At 45.9% G+C, this 10,541-nt stretch overlaps 1 protein-coding gene across 1 annotated transcript; it reads right to left on the reverse strand.

Annotated features, from left to right (window-relative positions):
• Window positions 1-360: 360 nt before the first annotated feature.
• POGLUT1 (protein O-glucosyltransferase 1) lies at window positions 361-10,353 on the reverse strand (the record flags this gene model as incomplete). The annotated part of the gene is made up of 7 exons (XM_010154656.1): window positions 361-621; window positions 1,373-1,472; window positions 2,480-2,539; window positions 4,094-4,215; window positions 6,771-6,906; window positions 7,329-7,472; window positions 10,263-10,353. Coding segments are annotated over 7 exons (716 nt in total), but the record flags the coding sequence as incomplete, so codon positions are not given.
• Window positions 10,354-10,541: the final 188 nt, after the last annotated feature.

Below are 10,541 nucleotides of genomic sequence, written 5' to 3' on the forward strand. Positions count from 1 at the left end.
CATTCTGTGATTCTATGATAAAAACCTTTGTAACTCCAAACCACATTCTCTCAAACAACACACAGAAGATGAATCAATACTCTATCAGCTCAATCATGCTTCCAGTTCTCTCTTTTGCTACATACATCCAATGGCAACACTTGCACAGTAAGCATATGCAGACATGATTCTTTAGTTCCTTATGTCTTTGAAGACAGTGATGCTATCACTGTAGCACCAAAAAAATCAATTTTGAACACACAGCTTTGTACAGGACTCTAAAGAAAAACTGATGGGAAAGCCTTTTTGATTAAAATAAAATATTTGATCGATATGTTTATTAGTGATCTAAGACCTTTACTTTTCCCAAAGCACTTCATTTCTCCTAACCTGACAAGGGAAAGCTGACACTGAAAGAGGCCAACGCTAAGCTCCCAAGTTTTCAACTGCCTCAAGTCTGTTCACAAGCTTTCTTGTCTGCATGGAGCTGGAGTTACACCTTAAAATAAAAGATGACCTTACACCATGCAAGGAGAGAAATAACATATAGCTCTTGAACAGCTTTACTGATCAAAACTCTTACTTGTATTTGCAGTGATCAACCAGTGGAATTTCCTTTGCAGGGGGCTTTCCCAAGGTGTCCTTAAAATAAAGGGAATAAAAAACCAAATCGGTAAGCTTTCTGTGGAAATTCCATATTTGCTTTCCTTCTCAGTTAGAAACAAAGCTGAAGTCTCAAAACCCTCCATCCCCACTTCTGAGCAAGCCATCTCGGGTGGGCTTTTAAGAGTATTAGGAAGAATTCCCAGCCCTTCAAACATGAAAAAAGTTCAGTAAATTACACACTGCCTGTAAGCAAACGCCAGCACAAACACATTAAATGATAATGTTCAGTTGGCAGCTACGGAGTGGAAAACAGCTTGGGACAATGGACTGTGTGAAGCCAAGCGTAACTGGATTAGCCAAGACTGTCTGGAGAGAACTGGACTGTCAACTAAGTATGGAACTAAAAAGTTATCAACAACAAGACCAAGAAATGGAGATGACAGAAAAAGGTTTAAAAAGACTGACAACACCACACAGGCAGCTCGGGGCTAGGAGGAGAAGAATTGGCTAAGTTTGCTGTAAGGGAAGAGGATATTGGCCCAGGTTCCTCTTCTTATGTGTGCTGGTTTCCTTGAACAAAAAGCGTAGATGGAAGAAAAACGTTCGGCCTGCCAGGCTCTAGGCTCCTTCCTTTCATCCCTCAGAAGGATGCGGCCATCAAGGGAACTACAGGCCTGCCCCACCCTAAAGGATGACCTCCAACAAGATGCATCTTCCTCATCAAAGCCATCCTGCAGTGCCACCCTTTCTGCCCTTCACACTCAGGAGACAGACAGCACCCACGCACCTTCTCAGATTTCCAAGCCTGGTTTTTAGTATACTCGGCATCCACAAGTTCCGGGTTTTCTCGGGACAGCAGAATGAGGGGATCTCTCTCAGGGCTTGTTCTGCAAAAGAAAAGCTATCAGTCATTGTCAATCCACCTGACCCAACACAGCTAGTGAACTATGCGACTCAAGATCCTGCCTCTTTATGAGGCTGACCTCGCTGTGTCTCCCGAAAACGTTATTAAAGGCCTACCATGCAGCGTGTTTCTGTCCAAGGGTGTATCAGCAGAAGAGAATGAGTTATGTGTACCAAAATTGAGGTACACTTACTAAATATTTAATGGTATTATTGAAGCAACTCCCAGGACAAATCAGCAGAGATGATGCTTCCTTCAGGCCTTATACTGATGGGTGCCAAACACTTTAACCCCCCTCTAAGTCAGAGCGAGCTAAGAGACGCTAAGCATCTTCAGCGCTTGATCCCTCCAACGCTAGTTTAACACACTGCCGATAAACATGGTTATGACGTCCCCGAGACTCACTCACCATCATCTCCCGAGCCTACCTCGTTAGACACCATATCCATCCCTGCTGGGGATGGAGGAGCGAAGTTTTGGAGAAACAAAAAGGAGTAGGAGTTAACACTGTTTTCAAACGGTCGCTGGAGAGGGGGCAAAAATACCCTACTCTTATTCCCCACCGCTCAGGTAACTTAATCCAAGAACACTTGCCGATTGGCCATCGAGCGCTTGCACAGGGAGTAAAGCATTCACACTGGCAAGAAGCACGCACACCAACAGCGAATCCTGAAATCCTGCCGTTCCCTTCACAGAGTAAAACAAGCTGGTTCCTAGTGCGATAGCTTTACTGAGTAAGAAACAACACAGCAAATCCATCACAACTTCTGTTTCCAGTATGTGACTTCTCCTAGTTGCAAATGGCAGCTCTGTGGAGAATCACTAATGGTGAAATGCCGCCGTACAAAATGTCTTGCTGTCCTTGCTTTTAAAAAAAACCACACTCTGGGTTACCCTTGTTTAGGTTTTGGAGATAGAGAAACTTCTGCACGCAGGCAGCTGTCACGGCATATGTTGCTAGAGCCTCCTGTTACAGGAAAATATGCTCACCTGGATCCTCGGAAATATCCTTTAGAGATTTTTTTCCTCCATGGCCATTTTTCTGCAGATCTGAAAATATTGTTTATACACGGCAATGAATGATTTAACATAACCACGAAACAGCACTCTTATCAGTTTTTCACAGCATGAGCTCTTTTTACTGTTCTTCATTTTTGATGGAAATCACTTTCTTCATTATAACAGAAAAAACTCTCAGCCAGGTCCAATTGAAGCAGGTTTTTCTGTGAGTACTGTGTTTAAGGCAACACGATATAGGCTACTTTTCTAGAATACCTTTCAGTCAAAACAATGAATCACGTGCAAACCCCCCACTAAACCTTTAAGGGTATGAAAATGTACCTAAAATTTGAATGCATTGTTTGTATCGTTGCTTCATTTTTGTGTGCTTGACTGAATATGGATAGTGCAAAATAGAGTTTCTAACCACTGTCATTTCCCATTAAAAAACCCCAAACAAATGACAACAAACAAACAAGCCTAGTGTTTTGCATTTAACACACAGGTGTTCATTGTTTTCCCAAATAACGTCCATTTTCAATCTAAGCAAGTCGCTCCAAATAGCTGTTGGCCCGTCTTGTTTCTGACAGTGCAGTCACCCGCATCTCTCCAGGGAACTCTCTGTTGCACTTTGCTGCTGCACCTGGCTTGACATGTAGGTCCTGACCCCCAGACTGACCCCCACAGGTCAGGCTTTGCATCTGCTCGTGACCCTGTGACACGGGTGGGGTTCACCGAGAAAGCAAGCGCAAGTCAACGCTTTGCACCTTCATTATATTTTATCACATTAGGCTTCAGCTATGATTAGTCCCATAGAACTTCAGGTTTTGAAGAGAGAAACATTCGTCCTTGCATTCTGATGTCAAAGGATTGACATTAAGGTGGTTTTTTTCCTTGTTACATTCCTACGTTCACCAGTGCACATTTTGCTTGCGACTCTCCATGCGAAACAGCCCCTTATTGTGCTAACAGTCAAAGATCCTGCCAAAAAAAAAGACTCCCAATCCGAAATATCTTCTATCTTACTCTCAGCCCAGTAATGGCTCTTGATTCTTGGGAATGATTCCAGGTTTCTCTATTGCACAATGATACTCAAGTAAAAGCAGATCTAAAGAAGGCTTTCCTTTACCCTTCCAGAAGCTTATACAAACATCCTGGATCATCCCTGCAGTGAAAAAAACACAGCTCACAGAGAAGTACTTGGAAACAAAGGAAGATATTTCCATGTGTCAGGGGAGATTTCTGCAGGCAAAAGATAACTGCTACTTTATTGACAAACCCTATCCCACCACAAACGATAGTAATCTGGCCCTGACAGCTTGAAGAATGTGTGTACTTTGCCCTCTGCATTCTTTACTAAAGTGCTGGAAACAGAGAGGCTAATTATAACTTCTAGTTACATCATCCCAGGTTTCCATGGAGAGTTCTTGTACAGCAGTTTGGCTGTATGCAGCTCATGACAGGCAGCAGGACAGATCACAGGCCAACAGACCTATGGTCTCAGACTTCAACGCCGGCCCAGTGCCACCCAGTGCTCCATGGCTTTTACCGTGAGTTTGTCTTCCACTAAACCTCCCCTCACACAGAACCACTTCCAAAACATACCTTCTGAGGTCCTCTCTCATGAGGTCCCAGCGCCCCAAACCTGTTGGGTAAATCGGCCAAACGGCTGGTCCTCCCTCCCAAAACGTCCAGGCAGGATACATGATATCGTAGTATTCAGATGTCTTAAGAAAAAAAGGAGAATAAAAGAGTAATATTTACTTTGGTTTACAGACCGAGTGTACCAGCAATAAGCATCCCTCTGGGAATTCTGTCAGCTTTCCCTCTCACTGTCCCAGAAGCAGCCATGAGAGCTCTGTGGTCACCACGGTGGTGCTGGGGTTCATAGGAAGACAACCCAAGACAGAAAAGCCAGCGTATTGCAGCACGTACACGCGCTCCGAGCGGGCTGCTGGGCCAGCTGACCTCCTAAGGCCCTTTCCATTCAAAATGTTTTTAAAAAAGGCTACGTCTTGCTGCATAACAACATGGGACTTTCATGCTGGGAAATAACAAAAAAGTTCCATGGTATAGCTGGTTGGTAATTAGCAGAAGACCTGAGCTCCCACTTTCCTTTCTGAAGGCTGGGTCTACAGGTAGCTACAGATGTTTTCTACTGATCCTAAGTTGAGGCATTAATTCCTCAGAGACAGAGGCACTTCTAGACACTCTGACATTTAGACTTCCAACACTCCAGTTCATCCCAGCCTTCCTACAGGTCACTTAAAAATATCCATTGTGTAAGAATCTCAGTTCCTCAGTCTTAACTGGATGCTTACATTCCCATTTAATCAGAGTAAAGACCAGCGCTAAAAGGCTAAACCCTTTCATCAGACCACTCTATGGGTCACTTCCTTGTACGAGTAGTAAACTTTCATCCCTACTGCCCGTCACCTGGAGATCCTGGAGAGTCCAAGGCCACCAAGGTGGTTAGGAGGTTGGTGCATTTGACATAAAAAGGGCTAAGGACTGTGTTTGTTCATGCACAGGAAGAAGAGGCCTGGGGGAATATAAATACTGTCTCCTACTACCTAATGGAAGAGGTTATAAAACAGGGCACGCTTCTCAGAAGCGCATGGAGACAGAACGACAGGCCACAGGCCCTGACTGCAACAGGGAAAATTCCACTCAGGTACTGGGAAACATGTTTTCATTCTGAGGGAAGTCAAACACTGGGGCACGTGCCCAGGGAGGCTGTGGATACCTGTCCTCAGGAATGTCCAGAACTGGGCAGGACACAGCCTGAAGCCCCCTGATCTAGCTGATCCTGCTCTGAGCCAGGTGCTAGACTGGGTGACTCCCTGCAGTCCCCTTCAACCTAAATGTGTGTGTGCTTCACGATCTGCTCCTTCTCAATCTTGCTACAAACAGGCATTGACAGCAAACCACGACAGCTCCACCTCGACCCCAGTGTCGGCCTTGCAAGATGCGAAAGTGGACAATCCTGCAATCTCATACACTTCAGCCTTAGAAAGCTCCCTGGAGCCTTCCTCCTTCTAGCAGGGACTAATGCTGGCTGCTTAGGTGTGAGCTGTGCTTGTGTCACTGGGATTCAGCGAAGGACAGGGCTGAGGTTACAGTTCAGGTATCAAACAACAGGGACCGGAGAAGTACGTTTCTCGCGGGGTTCTGCACGGCACCCAGGGGCAGGATGGTGACTACGGCTGCAAAGATTCAACTCCTGCAACCTGCTCTGCACCAGCTCAGGTTCTGCTGGTTGGTTAAGGCTGTGCAGCAGCCAAGGGGCAAGACAGCTAGCTTTGCCACAACAGCCGGCAGCAAACACAGTTCTTGAACAGCACTGCTTGCAGCACTGTACTGGAATTCCAGAGAGTTTTAGGATGGCTGGGGACTAGGCAATACTTATGGATTGTATTAGGCTTCAGACCACATGAGCTGTAGACCTGGGTAAGACGCTACATGTTAGCCAAAACAGAATAGGGCCTGAACTAGCAAGAGCAAATGGTTTATTGCTCCTTTTTGCATCTTGCTATCTGCTGGGTTTCAGCCAAGGACAGGATCACAGTCAGGGTTAGGTAGTGAGGATGCAGGATTTGGGCATGTTGGGCATGCAATCAGGCAAGGCTGAAGCTTGCGGTGTAACGATATTTTGTTGGAAAGGATAATACATGATGGTACCTTCAGGTTTAACAACAGGAGAGGCAGGAAAACATACTGGAGGGCTCTACAGTCTGGGAACAGAGACACAGGGAATGAATGCGTCTGCATGCGTGTGCATGTTTGGAGATGAAAAGGGAATCCATGGGAAAAAGGTTCCCAGGAGACAGTAATATTACAGGAAAGAGGGTAAGAAATAATTAACTGTGGTAGAAGACGACTAAAATATTCATATTAAATGAAATTATCTGTATGACAGCTGACTGATGATCAAAAATTCTTAACAATGCTGATAAACTACAGCTACAGTTTCAACAGAGGCCCTGTAGCAAACGACAGCAATGCTAGCACACATCCCATCCAGCTGTGCCTCATTCCACTGTGGCAGAGGTACATTTTTTGATGTGGAAGAGGAGCTAATGAGGGGAAAAGCTGTTCTATAGAATAAATCTGCAATTATGTCTGCCAGAAAACGTGAAGCAAAAGGAAACAAAGAGCAAAAAAAGAGCAAGCAATTTTGACACACACAAAATCTGTGGGGAAGCATCCTCAACAATACACTCCCAAGAGAAAGGGGGACATGCACGTCTCAGAAACACCCAACTTCTAAAGGTGGGCGCACCTTACTGAAGGAGAAGACTGGGATAATGGGCTTTGTCCACTTGGGGACCTGGGGGTAGTCTCGCACGTTGATCACCATTTCCATGTCAGGGAGTCGGCTGATGATCCCCAGAAGGAAGTGCTCAACTCCACTGCATCTGCAGAGAAACAGCATACGGCAGAGAACTATAAAGAAGGTGGCAGAACCCTGCAGGTCTTGCAGCTTTTCTCTCTGCACAGGAGCAAAAGAGATGGTGAGCCTGAGCTGTAGCACTATGCAGGCTGAGAACTACCTGTAGCAGTCTCTAAGCCCCAACGCAGCACCGACAGCAATGAAGCAACTCATCCTGTCAAATCTGGCCTGATCTGCAGCTTCCTCTGGGATCCCACAACCAACCAATCAACCCAATGACACTTACTTCTTGCTACGTTTAAGCCTCAAACATAATCTTCTAGGCTCCTGCTCTGATGGAATTCAGACCTTGGAAATATCATTGTGTTCCATGACTTTCAACTTGGCAGAGTTGGAAGTACTCCTGTGTCTCAGCTAGGAAGAAGAGATCTTCTGCACACCTCTTACCTTGCAGGGAAGAAGCAGTCCTGCTCACGGTACAATTTGTTCTTAACGATTTGGTAGTGTGTCCCAAGCTTCTGGCTCACCGCTTCTGATATTATTTCCTTGGAAATGCCACCTTGAAAAGGAGCCAGGTCCTGTTTCCAGACACTGAAACAAAACAATTGGCCATTATTATCTACAATAGAGAGGATACTGTGCATTGAATTACTGCAGAATACAGAACATACTTCCAGCTAAAACAAGCCCCATGTATCTTCCAGGAGCTGTGCTATGTGTGGCATAGCAGAGAATTCAATGTAAGTCACTCGGAAGAAAAAAAAATCACGCCGACTCCCTGTGTGCTGTTACTCAAACAGAAAGCTCAGCACAGGACTCTGAAGCCAAGTCAATATGGACAACTCCAGTCACTCTCCTAGAAAGCACCTTACAGGCACAAGCCTTCAGCTCACTTAACCTTTGAGTCACAAACCTTGTGCTCTGGTCTCCCATGAACCATGGGCCACACCAAGACCAAATTCCTCCCACAACGTCATGCTATTTAGACATTAAAAAAAGGCAGTAAGAGTCTAGTTGCAAGGAACAGCATCACCCAATAATGCTGTGTGCAGGAAAGCCAGCCCAGAAGGACAGGCCTACGTAGCATGTGTTCTGTGACATCTGCACATCACAGTATGAAAACATAAACCTAACGAATATAAGAAAACACAGAAGGAGGATGCAGTTTATATAAATTCAGTCGAAAGGTCCCTCATATCTAACTGCTCGGAGCATTTAAGGAACACTGACAGGTTGCCATGGAGGCACTCTCCCTGCTTTTTGGGAGATGCTGCATCAACACCTCAGTTTAAAATGTACTGTACTGTACAGTATTAAATACTGTACTGTATTAAAACAGCACTGTCGGGGTGATCCCACTGTGAGGGTGGTCAAACACTGGCACAGGTTGCCCAGAGAGGCTGCGGAGTCTGTTCTTTGAGATACTCAAAACTCGACTGAGCAGTCCTGACAACTCTGCTTGAGCAAAGGTGCTGGACTTCATGACTTCAGGAAGTCCCCCACACAACTCCAGGATTCTGCTATTTTTGTAACCAGGTGGAAAACAGTTAAACTAGGTAAAGAATTGCCATTGAAATGATGGGCTGACCGCAGGATAAGCTGTCTGCCAGGGACACAAATGTAACAAGCTTGAGAACAGCAAGAAAGTTGCGGTTTTATGGCACATCCATGTCACTGTAACTTCAGTGACAACTGAAAGGTAGTAACGAACAGGTCAGGACCTTCAGCCCTCCGCCAGAGTCACAGGCTAGACGAGAGCAGAGTATGTTACATGAGGAAAATCACCGTTTTTCAGTGTTCTGCTGCATATTTACATGCCTCCAAATCAGCTCCCCGAATGACCCAAGTTTGTTACGTGTCGCACAATCGCACAGCTGTATCACCTTCCTGGATTGTTCTGTAATGCCCACCGCTACAGCAGTGCTCCTTAACAACCCTTAAATGAACAGTGGCTGTAGCGAAAACTAGGTCTGGCGAACCACCGCAACTGTAACCTCGTGTTGCTATGGCCTATCGTGCTCTGAAGCAGGTTTGGAGGTTGTAACCTCTCGGGAAGGTGCTCTTCCCAAAGGCGAGCAGGAGACCGTGAAGCGTATGTTTAAAGATCAGGAGATGTCTTTAGGCTATGTCTGAATTGGAACTGAGGAGAAAGACCGGAAGGCTAAACTCGAAGAGGCTTTTCCTCATCAATGTTTCAAGAGGAATGAAGATCAAAAGCTCCAGAGTGTGCAAGCCATTGCCCAAACTGACTCATCTGATAGTAAAAGCCGATGTGGCACTCATCTCACCCCCAGAATGAATGAGCACATCTAGTATTTTTTAAACAGGAGGCTTAAAGTTGGGCATCTGTGTTTCTGCACTTGGAAACCAAATCCTACAGACAAAAGGGTATTTCGACTCTTCCCTGTATTCCCCTTTCCCCTTTAAATAGAAAGGGTGCTTAAAGAGATCAGAAAAGCCCAGCCCTGCAGTCTCCACCCACACAACAGTGATGACCTGCGCGTCTGTAATATTCTTCATGCTAAAGCCATGCTCTGCCAGTGGGAACAGAGGGGAAGTTCAGTTTGGCTACGTCCACACCTGCACTGCCTACGGTGGTCTTGCAGCCACACGTAAGTCTCTAGCTCTCTGCGCTAAGTCACTGTGGGAAGATTAGCCAGTGCTGGCATTTTGCATAATGCCCCACCATTATTAAAACAAACAAACAAACAACCCAGGACTTGTGTCTTCCTGAACGAGCTACTCTTGGATCATACCTTGGTCATGTGAAAACTAGCTCGTTAAATATCCGCTGCCGCTCCAATTCCCACGCACAGTGAGCTGAACTCCATAAAAAGAGCACTCCTCCAATTCTCCTGTCCCCTCTTCCCCTGTAAGCCCTGTCCAAGCACAGGTGGTAAGCAAAGCTCAACACGCCATCACACCAAATGAATCTGTGTTCTGTAACAACCTTTCTCAGGCTAGCTATTTTAAAATATTTTGCACATCCTTGATTTCTTTCACTTTTAGAAGCCTGTGAGAAAGCCTTGTTAGCAACACCGCACTGAGATAAAGTGGATTGTCAACACTGAAATATGGACAACCGCGTCTGGGTTTATTGCGGGATCACGTATGAAACGCTGGCACAGTGTATGTTGTCCAGTCACAGGACAACGAGGAGGGTGATCAGTTTGCAGGTGGGCACGCCTTTTATTGGAACTGCAGTTTCACACAGCACCATTAATGACCTCCCTCTGGCAAGCACCGTGACTTCTGATGGCTGCATACACAATGCTTTAGAGCCCAAATATTCCATACTTCATTTCCATCCATCAGTGCCGGCAAAAGGATTCCCTCTCACTGCCAGAGGCCTGTGCAGTCAAAAGGAAACCAATCTCTCACCTTTGGTGGCAGCTGCAGTTCTCCTTTACGCACGGTTTGTAGACTTCCACAGCTTTCTTAATTTGCTCAGTTATTGTTTTCCATTTGGCATCTAAAACACACAGGAAGGGAAAGGCAAAGGCATTAATCCGTTAAACGACTGAAGCAATAGGAGCTGTGCCCATGGAGGGGCCAATCCAGCTGAGGGGGGCCGGGAAAGGGGTAGTGGCTCGGGCACCCCGTGGCGACCCCCGGGATGAAAGGGAAGCCGGGAGGAGCTTGGGATGGCTCACTCCCGGC

The sequence above is a fragment of the Eurypyga helias genome, unplaced genomic scaffold (assembly GCF_000690775.1).
Source record: "Eurypyga helias isolate BGI_N326 unplaced genomic scaffold, ASM69077v1 scaffold49406, whole genome shotgun sequence".
Classification (NCBI taxonomy): Eukaryota; Metazoa; Chordata; class Aves; order Eurypygiformes; family Eurypygidae; genus Eurypyga; species Eurypyga helias.